This window comes from Aplysia californica, unplaced genomic scaffold (genome assembly GCF_000002075.1).
Source record: "Aplysia californica isolate F4 #8 unplaced genomic scaffold, AplCal3.0 scaffold00425, whole genome shotgun sequence".
NCBI lineage: Eukaryota > Metazoa > Mollusca > Gastropoda > Aplysiida > Aplysiidae > Aplysia > Aplysia californica.
Window position 1 is genome coordinate 630,001 of NW_004797695.1, and position 15,640 is coordinate 645,640.

Below are 15,640 nucleotides of genomic sequence, written 5' to 3' on the forward strand. Positions count from 1 at the left end.
CTCTCTCTCTCTCTCTCTCTCTCTCTCTCTCTCTCTCCCTCTCTCTCTCTCTGTCTCTCTTTAAATCGCTGTTATTAGCGGTTCCCTGTTACTGTTATTACTGGGCCTGATATGGTTTCCACTGTAATTCTTTTACAATGAATGATGTCAACCATTGTGAAACTCCATGAGATAACTTCTCAGTCGTGACTTTTTGAAATTCTTTTCTTTTTCCAGTTCCTTTGATCGGTGTCAACTTAGCAACAATCATTTTAAAATTGCTCTTTGGATGACGACAATGAAAGTTCAGATCTGGATGCTAGAGGGGTCATCACATAGTTTGAATCTTTGAACTGTGCCTGGAAGGAAGTGAACTGTAAATGTGGATGAAATGAGTGACAGAAAGAACTGGTATTTGTAGAAAGTTGTATGAACAACATGTAAATCTGTTACTAGTGTTACCAGTATATGAGACTGTTGAGAATGATGTTTTGTGCATGCTTGTGTATGTTTATGATCTAGAGATCTATATATTTGTACCTTGCAATATCACATTTTAGAGCAATTTTCTCCGCTGCAAGAAGGGATTATTAGGTCATTTTATTGAGATAGTATCTAGAATATTATTTCAATAAACTGTTGCTATTTCCCATTAATGTTGTTGAAGAATGTTTTAATTTTTTTTTCTTTCCTGGAAGTCTTTTTGTTTTGTGGCAATGATGGGGGTGGACAAGTAAAGTTTCTTTAACTGTATGAAAATACCTGTAATTATAATAATATAAATCAGAAATTTAAGATGATCATAATTGTAAAATGATCTGCCAGGTTCACTTCCTTTAAAAGTGAGTTTGAACAGTTGATAGATTTATTTTTTGAAAAGTGATTAGAAAGCACCTGTCTTTTATGTGCTTCTCAGGACAGCAGGAGGGCTTCCTAAAGGGCTGTTTGTCTTATGTAGGGCCGGGGGGTTCTTTTGCAGGAGGAGGGGGTGCTACTAACCTCTATGAAGCTTTCTAATCTAAGAATCATTTTGTTTGTGACATCCCTGAAACTATTATGTATTGCTTGGCCTTTGTTGACAATATTCGATGCTCGTGTGTACATTATGTTTGTTTCTCTTCAAAATGAAATCTTACTTGCATTCATGTGAATAAATCATATTCATTTACATTGTGAATTGTATTTTCTGCTTTTTTGTCAAATGGTGAAGATGAAGAGTGGCTGCTCTGAAGTCGTAATGTAATGTGAATCATTTTGATAACAATCCTTGTGCAATCTTTGTTATTAAATGGTCTCTAGTTCCTTTTACCATAGCCCTATTTAGCAACCCCAAACCTTTATGGTAGACTTGTCTCTTAACCCTCCTTTTGCAGCAAGTTGGAGTGCTTTTTATCAATTATTATAATAAATTCACACCTAGGTTTTGTGGCTGTTTTTGACACAGCACCAAGTCTAAACTGGTTGCTGTATGAAAGTTTTTGGGGAAAACTCATTTTGTTTTGTATTGAGTCATCAGGCCAAAGAGATCGAACTCGGATGGCCGCTGAATAAAGTAAAGCAAGTTATACCCAATAATGGGTCTATACAATTCACAACTTCCTCTTTTAAACTTGTTAAAACTTGAAAGGGAGCAAACTCTTAAGATTTAGTTTCAGTTTGGGGCTCTACACATGTACGTTACAACCAGGCGGTTTCAACCGGAGTGGGAACCGGCGTTTAAACACCGTGCAAAACTGCCGTTCGATGGGTTGGCACATCATTCACATCACGTGTGGTTTAAGCGCAGCAAGTGTACCGACAATGACGATTTGCTTGCAATTTATGTGCTGCTGGTGGTGAAGAAAAACAAAAACAGAAAGATGTGAATAAAAGACGCTTCAAAAAAGAGATCACTTGAGCCGTAGATCAAATGCGGGAATTACGGCCTTCCTGATGATTTCAGTATTTCTTTAAAAAACGATTGTGCATGTGCAAGTTGCTTAGAGGGGGGTGGGGGACCTGTTAGCATGTGTATGTTGGTCAAGAACAATTTTAGCATTTTTGTGTATGGCTCTGTTTTTATTTCTGTGTGGGTGAGAGAGAGAGACAGATATAACACAATAACAGACTTGAAAAGTACCAGTACCAGTACCACAGCTTGGGCTGATATACTTCATCCGACTCAACACTGGACAACTGGCTTCTCAGTCCTTGTTTGCGCCAGGTTCAAAGCTTCTTACAAAATCGACCAGATTCTTTTTGGTAGATCTATTCCCGTTCCTTCTCCAAATGAATTGAATAGTCTTTGGATTTTATTTTCCAAAAGCTGTCATGAAATCTGTAAATTTCGATGAATTGAAGAATTTTTTCTTGTGACCATGTTGTCATTTATTTGCAGTATGTTTACCTGTTTAGCTTGTGCAAACAATCACGTGTGTTCTTAAGATCTACTGCACATCGTGACAGAGAGACCAATCCTGTATTGACGCCCTTCGCCTTAAGTGAATGCATGTACAGTGGAATCCTGTTATAACGAGAGGGAGGGGACCGGTGCGAAATGTCCGTTATACCAGGATTCTCGTTATAATTATAAGGAATCCAGTAATAAATTGAATGGAAATAATGAAGTAGGCCTAATCTATCAGTTTGGTGTTGTTTATTTCTTTTTGTCATCTCCCCTGATGATGACATTGTTCAACATGACCTCTAGGTCTTACTTGATCAAAAATCAAATCAGGTTTCTTTCTCAAGCGCTAGCGATGTTGACAGCACGGCGTTGGCGATCAGAAAGAATGCGCTCTGGGCTAACTCGCCCTCTGTGTTGTCCCCCACCCCACCACACACCGTGGTGTGTTTCGTCTGCTTGCGCACGTTACTACACATTAACTCCATCCATCACAACATTGTGACCTCTCCATCCTCGCATCGGAGAAGAGAAGGCATGGGTAGTGGTAGGCCTAGATAATCTAGACTAGGCTGGCCTATCACACGATGCGTTCTGCTTGTCTGCGCTTACCACACCCTTCCCACTGATTCGCTCTGACCATTGTTGACAAACGTGGGCTCTCCTATTCTTTGTTTCGCTCAAGGAGTTGATGTGAGATCCTAAGTTTCGCTAGATCACCTACAAGTTTCTCAACTGGCGAGGTTTATATATGTATAACTGGCCTGTGCGCTGTGCACAGCAGCAGCAGCAATATTCCGCTATAACCGACTCCCCTGGTTGTCCGATAGCGCTATAGCAGTATTTTATTTACAAAGATAAAGAAGGAAAAAAAACGGGGTTTTAGAACAGTGTCTTTATAAAAGACTTCTCTTTGTTTTAGGACTCGTTATAAGTGGATTCCACTGTATTTTACATGTATGTAATGTATGTGGAATTTTGTTTTCTCTTTTATTATAAATTGAAAAAAGGCTAATTTTGCTCAGATCTTGCATAAAATGTCAAAAATTTAATCAGATTTTATATGCAGCAAGTCATTTTGAAGATATTTGCAGTAACAAGATAAGCTGACAAAGTTGGTGACGTTGCACAAAGGCTGTCATCGGCGGAACGCGCTGAGCTATAGTCAGAAAATCCAACATGTAGAAACCATCACTTCGGCCTCCACATTTAATTTTTACAATCAGTTATTCATCCACGTCTGTAGTTCTGCCGCCAGGTTTGCCTTTCCATTCCAAACCGACAATTTGGAATGTACATGTGTTGGGCCTCTTGGAACCCCATATTATTATTACAGGTAAACCTTGTTTAACATGTAGGCCCTACCGCCACCCTTGGCATGAGAATGAGCATAAAGTTGGTGATAAATAAAGCAGAGCTGGCAGTGTAACAGATGATAATACTGGCTTCTGAAGTGAAAAATAGCCCTGACTTCCCAATGTCAAGGGAAATGATTCTGTTGTGTGATTCGTGATCTGTTGATAAGTGAATTACATGAACATGACTCTTTCTGCAGCCTTTCTACAGCTACTCCTTGGCTCCTTACTGCTGTCTTTCAATCACACCATTCTGGTAGGAAAGACCTACACCTCTTCTCTGTCAAGGGCTAAAAATCTCGGAGGTTCCGTTTGCAAGTTGCGCAAGTGACCATATTTTACTTACAATGGCTTATTATGACAAAAGCTCAGGGGATCATCTGCAAGGATCAAATAAATGGCAGCCAAGTAGAATCGGTCAAAAACAATGTCTTATTAACACTGAGCTAACACAGTTTAACAAACAATGAAGTGAAAAGCGTAATCAGTTTATTCAAAGACCACTAATTCAAAACATGGAATATAATATATTTCGGGGGGCCAGATTTGCCAAAACAAAGTTGTCAAATTATGAGTTTTTCTTTGGACTTTGTGCTTCCACAAGACTATCCAATTGAGAACGACCAATATGTACGGTACTGGTGACAATTTCATCTCATTTGAAGTTTTCTTAAAACTTTCTTGAATTGCAATCTTTCTAATTTCAAACAATCTCCAAGACATAGAGATTGGACCAAAGAAATCATTATGTCTACTGCTTTTACCAAATTTAAACATGGTATACATTATAACTTCAGAATGTACATCAACAGGAAAAATTATTCCTATTACAAATCCACCTCTAATCAATAACAGCATTTGTTTACTGTATTACTGTTAATATTTAGGAAAAAATGTTTGTAAAATATGCAAAAATGCTGCTGCTTTCAATTCAAAGGAAGAATCAAAGCAAATTAACCAAAGTATGATGCTGACTGTAAGCTCCTTCGTAAAAGTAAAATTGGTGACATCTTTGTCCTAGTTATCGGTCAAACACATTTTAAACTTAAGTTAAACTTTCAAATTAAGGCCTACAACAGAGATGATACCAAAAAAAGCCTCACAATAAATAGTGAGCAAGTCTTACAAAAATTGTCACTAGTTAAACATAAACTAAAACTAAAACTATAAACACTAATAATAAATTATATAAGAAGACATTATTACAACACAATATAATGGATTGCTCAAGATGTAAAAGTGCAAAGCTGGTAGCAGACTACTTTTAATTTTCCAAGAAATTAGAACATGTCAGAGATTTACAGAAAAGCATGTCATACTTTCCAAAAGACGTGTTATCAACTTGATGAAGGGGGTAATCGTTAAATTCCCATTTAAAGAATCATCCAACAAACCATGAAAGAGAACATCACATCATATCATTTATAATTCTAGTACAGTGTACTCATATTAAATGTTGAGAATCAGAACTGGCATTTAGATCAGTTTGCAAATAGGAGAAATGACATCCCATAATTAGTGGAAGTAATATCAATATTACAAGGATTTGAAAAAATATATACGCAGTACTTTGAATCAATGAATTGTGCAAGCTTTGTATTACGCTGGATTCTCATGTCGAGAAATTTCAGACTCTTCCCCTTGGTCCAACTCCGCTTGGTCGACCCCTTCCTCTTGGGCAGCCTCTTCTACTTGGGCGAGCTCTTCTACTTGGGCGGGCTCCTCAACTTGAACAGGCTCTTCCCCAACACCGTCTTCCTGAAGCTCCCGTCTTGCTGGGTCTAGGATGTCACTTTCATCAATTTCAAGCTCTTCCATCTCAATGTTGACGGCCTGTGGAAACCAAGATAATTTTTAATGAATTTGAAGTGGAAAAATAGTAATTAATAGTAAATGAATTCATGCCCCTAAAGTACCCACATCGGTGATGTAGTAGTTAGATTCGTCACTGTTGCACATAGGAGACCCGAGTTCCATTCCTGAGTCGTTAGAATTCTTATCGAGCATCTTGGTCTTTCTGATGGGATGTTGTATCTCTGTCACCCTGGGTTGGCCCTGACACTGTACTGACAGGAAGGGTCAGATGCCCGCCCCCGCCTCCTATATGATCAAAATGGGGACGTAAAGCAACAAATAGATATAGGAAAAAAAACCCCATTAAAATGCCTTTAACTTTAAGAACCCCTACTACTGAAACCTCCCTTTTTTTCTTTTTTTTTTTTTGGTAAGTGTTTTACTCCGCTCGCAACTGCATAAGGTCATCATAATGTCAAGTGCGCGGGACACATTAAACTTTTTCAGTTGGTAGGAAATTTTGAATTTTGTCCGGATGGCAGCTGAAGCCTAGATCTACTCTTATCGATTTTAGACCAGCCTTTTGTATTTGATTGGCGATGATTTAAACTTTCCGTAGTCGGCCATGATGCTATCAGTCATCAATAAGGTCAAATTCAAGGTATCCATTACTTCACTTAAAATTGTCTTTGAGCACTTTCTATGGCTCTATGACTTGTGATTTTAGACCACCAAGGGATCTTTAACATGTGCAACTTGCACACGGGCCCTCCGAGATTTTTCGCCCTTGTCCGAAAAGGCTAGGTACAGATCTTTCCTTCCAGAAGATTAGGGATGTGGCTGAGAGACAGCAGTAAGAAAGAGCCAAGGAGTAGCAGTAGAAAGGCTGCAGAAAGAGTTAAGAGCCCAGAGGAGGGGGCAAGGGAGGTGAGGAGGAGGGGGCAAAGGAGATGAGGGGGTGGGGGCAAAAATCAGAGGACAGAACATTGTTAGAGAGCAGGAAAGGAGGTGAAAAGAGACAATTTTAGAGAATAAAATTTTTCGGGTCTACCCGGATTCAAATCCGGGACCTTTGAATGAGAGGCCAACGCCTTAATCTCTAGGCCACGAGAGCCCCCTTGAAACCTCCACCTTCACTCATAATGTATAGTTTTAAAAAGAAGATTATGCAGCATTAATGCCACAGAGGATAGCATATCAGATAATAAATTACATAATTTTGTTTTCTGTGTCATTGCCAAGATAACCAGCAACATAAATTTTTCAAAAACCTCTATTGTCTACAACTATTTGTTCAGCATGGACAGAGTATCCTTTTGCATACTTCAGTCTGTAACAGTAATAGTATGAGCAGAGCTTTCTTGAGAGAACTCACTATTAGATGTAAGAATGTTCAAAGAAGAATACCGTAGCCTCAAGGCCATCAAAGCAGTGGGGATTTGAAGCTCATAAAAGCACAAACTGTTAACTGTAAATTGTAAAGTAACCAACAAAATATTAGAAACAGTCAGGGTTGCACGCTTATAATAATAATAACAATTGCAATTATATATAGTGCACATCCATGCTCTACTGCATGCTCTACCTGTCCCCGTGGTTTTATGCATCCCGCATAATTTAGCAAAACTTGATCCTTTTTTGCATAATTTCTGAGTATTTTCCTTTATTATGCTTTGTTAAAATTAACAGAATCGCTTAATTTCCCATTTTTGGGCTCAGTTTGCATAATTGAATTTTTCTTGCATAAAACGATGGGGACAGCTCTATGCGCTTTACAACTATCAATTATTACCTCAGCAGACAAAGAACACTCAAACATTCTCGGCTTCCCAGGAAGCATACAGTGCAAGCTGCAGATTGCATTCGCTCAAACACTATAGGCAGGTACCCATTCCCGCCATGGTGAAATGAGCAAAATTCGCGCAAAGTGCCTTTGCCAAAAACACAATGTCTAGCCCTTGATGGAATTCGAACCTAGCACCTTACAGTTTGAGTATGAGAGCCTAACCATTTGGCCATCAATGCTATGCTTCTAAAGATGTGTATGGTCACAATAAAAGATTTACAACAAAATAAAAAGGGCCAGAATATGGGATTTATACCAATATCTTCAGCAGGAAGATCCACTTAAAACTAAAAAAGGTTCTACATTAAATATGTCATACATTGACAGAAAGAACTTCTAAACTTCCAACAAAGTGAATCTCCTTGTAAAACAGCCCTTTTAGTTCTACCACTTAACACTTAGAGCGGCAGAGTCTATCAATTCGCACCTAGAGCTGCATTACGCAAAGTTTCAATCGCCGAACGTGCAACACTGCCATGGTACGCATTTTTGGGGTCTAGGAAGAATGTATGATTAGAATTTACTGAAAACGAGGATACAGAATTTTTCTTCTTTCTTTGAGCTTTTGAATGGTCGAAATTGTCCCAGAAATAGTGCCTATTTTAAGTAATTACGACGAAAAGTGGGGTGCGATGGAGTTGGAACTTGGACAAATCCACAGAAACTTTGAAAACATAAAAATTTAGCCCATAAAGCACTCTCAACCAAACAAAAATACGTTGAAAATTAATTTCTCTGTTTATCATAATGTGGTATTTTTATGTCACAAAATGGGTTGGTTGATTTTTAAATTGACTAAATAGACCGATAACAAATTAAAACCCAACAGTCACAACTATTATGGGAAAATAAATGACTTGCCTATACAGTACCGCAATGCAAACTGGCTATTTGCAAGCAATATTTCCAAATATATGTGCGCGCCTAGAGAAAGGTACCAAAAGTCGCCCCAGACCATTTCGAGCTACAGGCTAATAATGACAAAAATCACTTTTTTAACCAAAATGTGTTTCCATTAAAAAATGATCGATCCAATATTATTTTACAATGTGCTCAAAGGGTTTACATTGAATTGACTTCTAAATGTTTTATTTTGAAAAGTTTTTGGGGAAAGGTGTATAATACGAACAAATAATGAAAACTGCTTTTAAAAGGCTTTAAAATCTATTGTTGAAGCATGTTTTCTCTTCCCTGATATGTTTTGCCATTGAATTCCATTCATGATATCGATGTCAACAGAATGCCAAATTGGAAATGAGTGAGTTTTCCATGAATAAATACATTTTAAAAATCTTTTTTTTTTAAGTTTGTATGTGTTCTCACGTTGGTTTAACTTATAGCTCAGTTTCTCAAAATTATATACCCTACCTCGTAAAATGTGCAACATCTCAAAAACTACTTGAGACCTCTAAAAAAAACAAAAAAACTTATTGGCGCTCACATGACCTTATGCAGTTGCGAGCGCCGTAAAACCCTCTACTATAAAAAAAATACTTTTTTTTTTAAATTAAAAAACCCCTGTATTCACTGTCAGCACTGAATTTTCTATCAGGTACAACCCTTAATTCAAAATGGTCAAAATCCGACTTTTGGTACCTTTCTTTAGGCACACACATGTATATAGTTTTGCATTTTCCCCCAGATCATTTTGTAAAGAAATTTCTTTTTATGAACTTTTTAAAAAATGTATGCTTTTTTAATATAATCATTTCCCTTTTCCAGGATTTTGGAGCATGCATCGGGAAAATCCCCAGGAATTAAATGGTTAAGAGCATGTGCTGGTAAAAAAATGTCAAGTTCACAAATAACTGTCTTAGGGTATGTTTTAGTGCTAATTGGGTCATTGATACGATCCAAAAAAAAGAGTGGGGGGGGCGGGGGAGTTATGGATTTTTTAAAATTAAAATGTCCGAAATTAGTGGTCATTCAGGATTTTTTTTAGTTTTACCTTTTTGCCCAAGGCTTTCTTGTTTTGTAACCACATGAGTTGAAACTTTGCAGGTAAACACTACAAGGTACCAGTATGATAAAGCTTTGTGTAGAAAATCTTTTTGATTGAATAATTTTCTTGATTTTAATGACCTGAGGAGTAATCTTGCCAAATTCCAGCTGTCAAAAAAATTGTCAGTTCAACTCATTTGTCCAGAAAATTAAAAAAACTCCACTCCAGGCAAAAACTAACACTATCTGGTATTGAAAAACCCAAAAAGGTCACGAATTTTATTATTTTTTTGGCTTGCGTAAATCATTTTATGAGCCCCCAATTGTAAGCTTTCAGTTCAAAAACATACGGAACCCGATAACAAATATTTGGGAATTTTACCTTTTTTAATAGCCCATGACATTAAAAAAACAACTTTACTACATTTTTCACAGCTTAAAAAACACAACACCTACCAGCCACTCTGGAGACTCCACACTGTCAATAAGTTGTTGCAGCCTGACCTGAATGTACCTCACATTGGACCTGATCTTTTCCACCCCAGCATTTGAAGCATTCTGAAGGGACTGAAGCTGGAAAAGAACAGAACATGAATCTTTCAAATGTACAGTAGAATTCTAAACAATGTGTCTGTGATTTGAAAGAAGGCAGGCTATTGGGATCTCTGTCAGTACACAAAGGGGAAAGACATTCTCACTTCCATGGAGGAAAAAAAAATGGCTGTTGAAAATATACATTTTTCTCAAATTCGCCAATTACAAAAAGAAAGATCATTAGTACAACTGAACGTTTTATCTTTCAAAAGAGATATGAAGTTGGCACTTTCAAGTGAAAATAAAGGGAACATTACATTTTTTATTAGCAAGTCCCATGTTCTCAGAAGAAGTCCATTTTTTCTGTTTTCTTATTCCTACACTTAATAATAATAATGAAGATCATTTCTATAGCGCCCACTCCCGTGTAAACACAGCTCTAGGCGCTTTACATAAATGCATGTAAGAAAAATATTCATGCACGCGACACACACACACACACACACACTCACACACACACACTCATATACACACAAACACACACACATATACATATACACACACACAAACACACGCATACACACTCACGAACACATACACGCACACATGTATGCCAAACACACACAAACACACACTCACACACACACACACACACACACACACACACACACGTACACACAAACACACACACACACACACACACACACACACACATCTACTTGCTTATCACACGCACACGATTACACATCGTTATGAAATGAGAATAAAATAATATATACACTGCAATTCACAAAATACATAAATGGATACATAGACATTTACATAACATTGTACTGAACATGAATCGACTGACTTAAAAAGGATGTCATTAAATGTGTCTTTAAAGATTTTTTAAATTTAGACTCAGATGTTGTATGTCTCAAGGGTTGGGGAAGAGAGTTCCAAACTGACGGAGCAAGGTGGGCGAACGATCTTTCGGCTAATTTTTTACCGCCTTTTCTAGGAACTCGTAAAAGATACTGGTCGCCTGATCTTAGTGATCTAGATGGAACATAAATCTGGATGAGATCACAAAGATATGAGGGAGCTTTGTTATTGACACATTTATGACATAATATTGCAATTTTATATGACATTCTAGCTGACACGGGAAGCCAATGCAACGTTCTTAACATGGGAGTAATGTGGTCCCTCTTCTTTTTCTTTAGTACAAGCCTAGCAGCATGATTTTGAAAACGTTGTAACTTGTGAAGAGAGGTATTTGGTAAGTTAGCTAGTAAAGCATTACAATAATCGATGCATGAAAACAAGAAAGATGACACAAGCGTTTTCAACGAGTGTTCGTTCAAAAACATAGACATATGACCAATTCTACGCAATTCACAAAATAAAATGGTACATAAATAATTGATATGATGTTCCATTGACAATTTTGAATCAAAATACACTCCCAGATTTTTTGCTTTGTTAGTAAAATGCAGTGTTTCAATTTTCAAAATGATTAAGTATATTCTTTATGGGCAAGAGGATAGTAGTGCCCCAGGTCATTATTCAAAAAGATGATGGCGCAAAAAACATATTCTCCCATGGATACTTCAAAGAATTTATTACTCTTGATTAGATAGTAAAAGAAGAAAATTTGCATAAGATTTTGAAAACACTATGAGTATCTGAATCTGTTTTGTACAAGGCCAAGATGACTAAATAAATGTCTAGATAAAATATCACATTATACGTGAAAAGCAATTACTTACCGTAGCAAACTGAGCGACAAGTTCTTTGTATTCTTGTGACTTTGCAATAGGATGCCTAGCAAACTGACCAGCAGAATGGGAGACTCTCTCAAGAGTATGAAAGCCAGACCTAACTTGTTGAGTCAACATACGCCCAAGTACAACAATCCTCTCCTCCAGAGTCTAAAATTCAGAAAAGAATAAAAATATCAATGAAATGTATCCTTTCACACTAACCTTCCAAAACTAACAATATTTCAGAAAATCAAACAGCAATAACACAAAACCATGTGTCAGAGAAAAAACAAATTTTTCTAGACTTATGTCTACATAAAACTTCAAACAGCATGTCTTAATCGGAATTACAGTTCCTTATTTATGGAACCAAAAAAGCAACCTCATAAACAGTCATCCAACTTGATAAAAAGACATTCACAAAGCAAAAAGTACAGCAAATGCAAAAGCAAACCTCATGCTTACAAAAAGTGGGGTTGTGATTTTATCAAAACGGGTTTTCAACCTCGATTTCTAAGCTGGCAATATAAAGCTGGCTTTCCTTCTTTTCAATTCAATATGTATAACAGGACAATCGAGCACCTATCCCAAAAGAGGGTTGTGAATTGCACACTATGTAGAGTCTCTAAAGAAGAATACATCACAACTTGCATTTTCAATCAATGCCAGTACAAGGGTTGCAAAATGAGCTAAAACTGCTTTTCACCTCATATACCAAATTGGCCTTTTTAAAATAAATTTTGTTTTGCTTTCAAAGGGGGGCGGTGTCTGGTTCACAGCACAACAAAAATGAATATATGCAGCTTAGCAACATTAGGCTCCACAAACAAATCCGCTGTGAGTAATTTCCTAAAATAAATAATTCAGTAGTCACTAAAAAGGGGGAGGGGGGGGGAATAACAAGTCTCAAATCTGAGTTATTCATGGCCACACAAGAAAACCCAATTTCATTTTTTTAAAGAACGGCCTTGACGGTAAATCACTCTAATGTTGTTGTTTTTTTAAAGACCACTTACCCCTGCAAACAGTGTTCCATTTTGAGCATTGTCTCCTCCGTTGTCTCCATCCGCAGTCACTTTTTCCCACATTTCTTCAGCCTTGACTTTTGCATTTCCCAAGTTGCTCTTGGCATAATCAATCTGCAAGTAAAAATTATATTTTTCAAACAAATTTCATCACACATGATTTTTTTAAAATAGCAGCAGTCTGAAAACACAATTTCCTAACTACAACTAAATTTCCACAACATGCACTGGAAACTTCAAAGAACAGATGAATTAACAAGAAAAATTAAGTGGATTGGGTTACAGGAAACACATGCTTTTTTTTTCCAATAATTATTTCTAGCAGCGAAGATCCAAATAGATAAAAGACAAGAGTTAAGATTCTCAGGTCACAGTATCTGGTTCTATTCAGTCTGTGCAGGCATAACTTGAGGGTATTTTGGGGATTTCGTCTCACGCTTATCATACTCTTTATTCCAATTCCAGGGTAGGAGAAAAACTCAATAGTTCCAGAGTGCCAATTCTATCTATACATCTGAGACACCTTGAGGGCTTGCTCGCTAAAGTCAGTATTTCTCAAATTAATCTCAACCCAAACCTGAATAGACTGTGGTAAGCATAATTAAATTATGAGTCTCTCAAAATATGGCCTACGCCTGCAACAAAAGCCTATAGTTTACTTTAGCTGAAACCAAGGGAGAATACAAAAGAAAAAGGCCATAGTATAAAAACTAGAGAAACCCACCACTGCATGATGTATTCCCTTAAAAGTTCTGAAATCATAATTCTTCACTCATACATACACATGTAAGTCAAAGGTAAACAAAGTGAGAGTCATCCTGCATGAGCAAGTGAACTTCCCAAGAACGAAACTTTCAGACATGCCACACATGATAAGGATCCTGTATTCTACAAATAACACTTAAACTATATAATTAACAGATAATGACATCACTTTCACAGTAAAACAGATTTTAGAACTGCTCAAATATTTAAATAACTGAGTTTTCAAAAAGCTCAAAGGTACAAAAATCTTAAACGTGGATCTCAGTGTAAAGCTACTATAAAAAATTATGCATACTGAACCAACATATAAAATATACTGTAATCATTATGGTCAATTAAGGCTTTAATCGATAAACAACCATGTGCATCATTAAACACACTTACCAAATCAACAACTCCATGAAGTTTCCCCACTGCTTCAGCAGTACGAGCTTTAGCACCTTGGTAGTCTCTCATGGCCCGCTGGAAGAGACGGCGACGGAGCTTCTTACTGACAGTTCTGAAATGTACCTGAACTCTTTCTGGTGAGGGCTCCATTACTTCCATCTCTTGTACTTCGTTCTCTGACCCATTGTCTTGTGCATCTTCACTGCTCTCATCACTGTCGTCATCATCATCTGGAAAAGAACCCCAGATTCATCCTTTGGTCTGATCATACAAAAAGTTTCCAAAATAATGTACAAGTATTTATGCAGCTTTGACAACCAACCTATATTATATCAATAAAAATGAACACTAAAATAAAAAAAGAGAAGCAAAAAGACTAACGTAACCTTGAACTCAATAGTGAGACAGATCATGACAAATGTTAAAACATTATCTCTGAACACTTAACCTACTTTGCGTTAACACACTGCTGACATCACATCAACGTAATCTACTGATTACTTATAGTCATACTGTGACCTTCAAACTATACAGATAATATTCTAATCAAACAAGCATGACCTTGGCTCCTCTTCATGCCTTTTTTGTATGGCTTGGATATAACTCAAACACTCCAAACACGTAACTTCCCCAGAAAGTTCTGTAGTTCAAGTGAAAATTTAAAAAACAGAGCAAATTTACTTGTAGATTTCTTTTTTCTGTTTCACAGTGACATAAGCAGGCACATAGCTGCTAACATTCTAAAACTCAAAATAAAACGACCACTGTACTAATTTGCTCTCATATATTATTCTAATGTGCATCAGAAATGTGCAGTCCTGACATTTGGAATTGGAGTCCCCTTTTAGACAAAAAAAGATGTCATTTCAAAGACAAAGAACTTGTCAAAGGGTAAAGGAAATAATAATTTACATTTTATCTTAATTAAACAAAGATTCCCCAAACACTGGCCTACAGTAAACTGATGATCTTTGAAATTTGAGACTACAAAACCCTCAAAGCTTACAGTAGTCACCGCCTAAACGCACGGTGCTCGGGAGGGCTCCTTAGCGTGTGCTTATACGGAGCGTGCGTTTACATGAACCTATGCGAGGTGAGGAAGGAACGCAGTCATCACAATTCCTTATTACTACAGTGACCTCCCTTGGAGAGAGGAGGTCATTTTGGCAGATAATGTGACGACAAGTGACTTTTGCGATGGATTCCCCGACTGGGGTAAAGAATACATTGGGGGGGGGGGGGAGAGAAAGACAGACTCAATGTGGTAAATATGCGCTATAAACGTCGAAAACAGATAGCCTAAGAGGAAACTGTTGATGATAGTCATAGAGACGACGAACCGGCCACGTGGCTTTCCAAGCGACCAGCCCCGACCTTAAATTCATGCAGAATCATTCTTTCATTCACAGAAACTTTTCTCTTGTGATTAGTTGAACAAGTACATTATAAGTTCTTCGAGCGCAGCTGATTAGGCTTACTTGTCTAATCTTAAATCCTGTCTAGATCTAGTGCTTTACAGCATTTACGGGTGTCGCGCATCAGGCCTAGATCTAACAAAACATTTCATGCAGTCACTCAAACCCCAGTCAGAAACCTTCTCTCAGAGATACATTTCCAGTGACCAATCACAAAACATTTCACCCAGTCCCCCGTCCCAAATCCCCCCAGAACCATTAGCTCAATGTATCCCGCGTGACGCACACAGCCAGTGACCCGACACTTCACCCACTTTTCCCATTCTTCTACACAGAACGGATCTCGGACACCGCGCATAATAAATAGCGCGTCACATTCCACATTATGTACATATTGTATACCCTGCTCTACTTACCGACACTTGAAACTGCTGGTCACCTCAAAACTTGAAACTTTCCCCCCCCCCC

At 37.5% G+C, this 15,640-nt stretch overlaps 1 protein-coding gene across 1 annotated transcript in view; it reads right to left on the minus strand.

Annotated features, from left to right (window-relative positions):
* Window positions 1-4,189: 4,189 nt before the first annotated feature.
* The window catches only part of LOC101853339 (perilipin-2), a 20,327-nt gene continuing 8,876 nt past the window's right edge, over window positions 4,190-15,640 (minus strand). Inside the window, exons 6-10 of the mRNA XM_005104568.3 lie at window positions 13,755-13,987; window positions 12,597-12,719; window positions 11,587-11,748; window positions 9,755-9,871; window positions 4,190-5,550 (exon numbers count right to left, since the gene is read on the minus strand). Of these exons, the coding sequence (XP_005104625.1) occupies window positions 5,317-5,550; window positions 9,755-9,871; window positions 11,587-11,748; window positions 12,597-12,719; window positions 13,755-13,987 (869 nt within the window). The 3' untranslated portion in view covers window positions 4,190-5,316. The remainder of the gene's footprint in view (window positions 5,551-9,754; window positions 9,872-11,586; window positions 11,749-12,596; window positions 12,720-13,754; window positions 13,988-15,640) is intronic.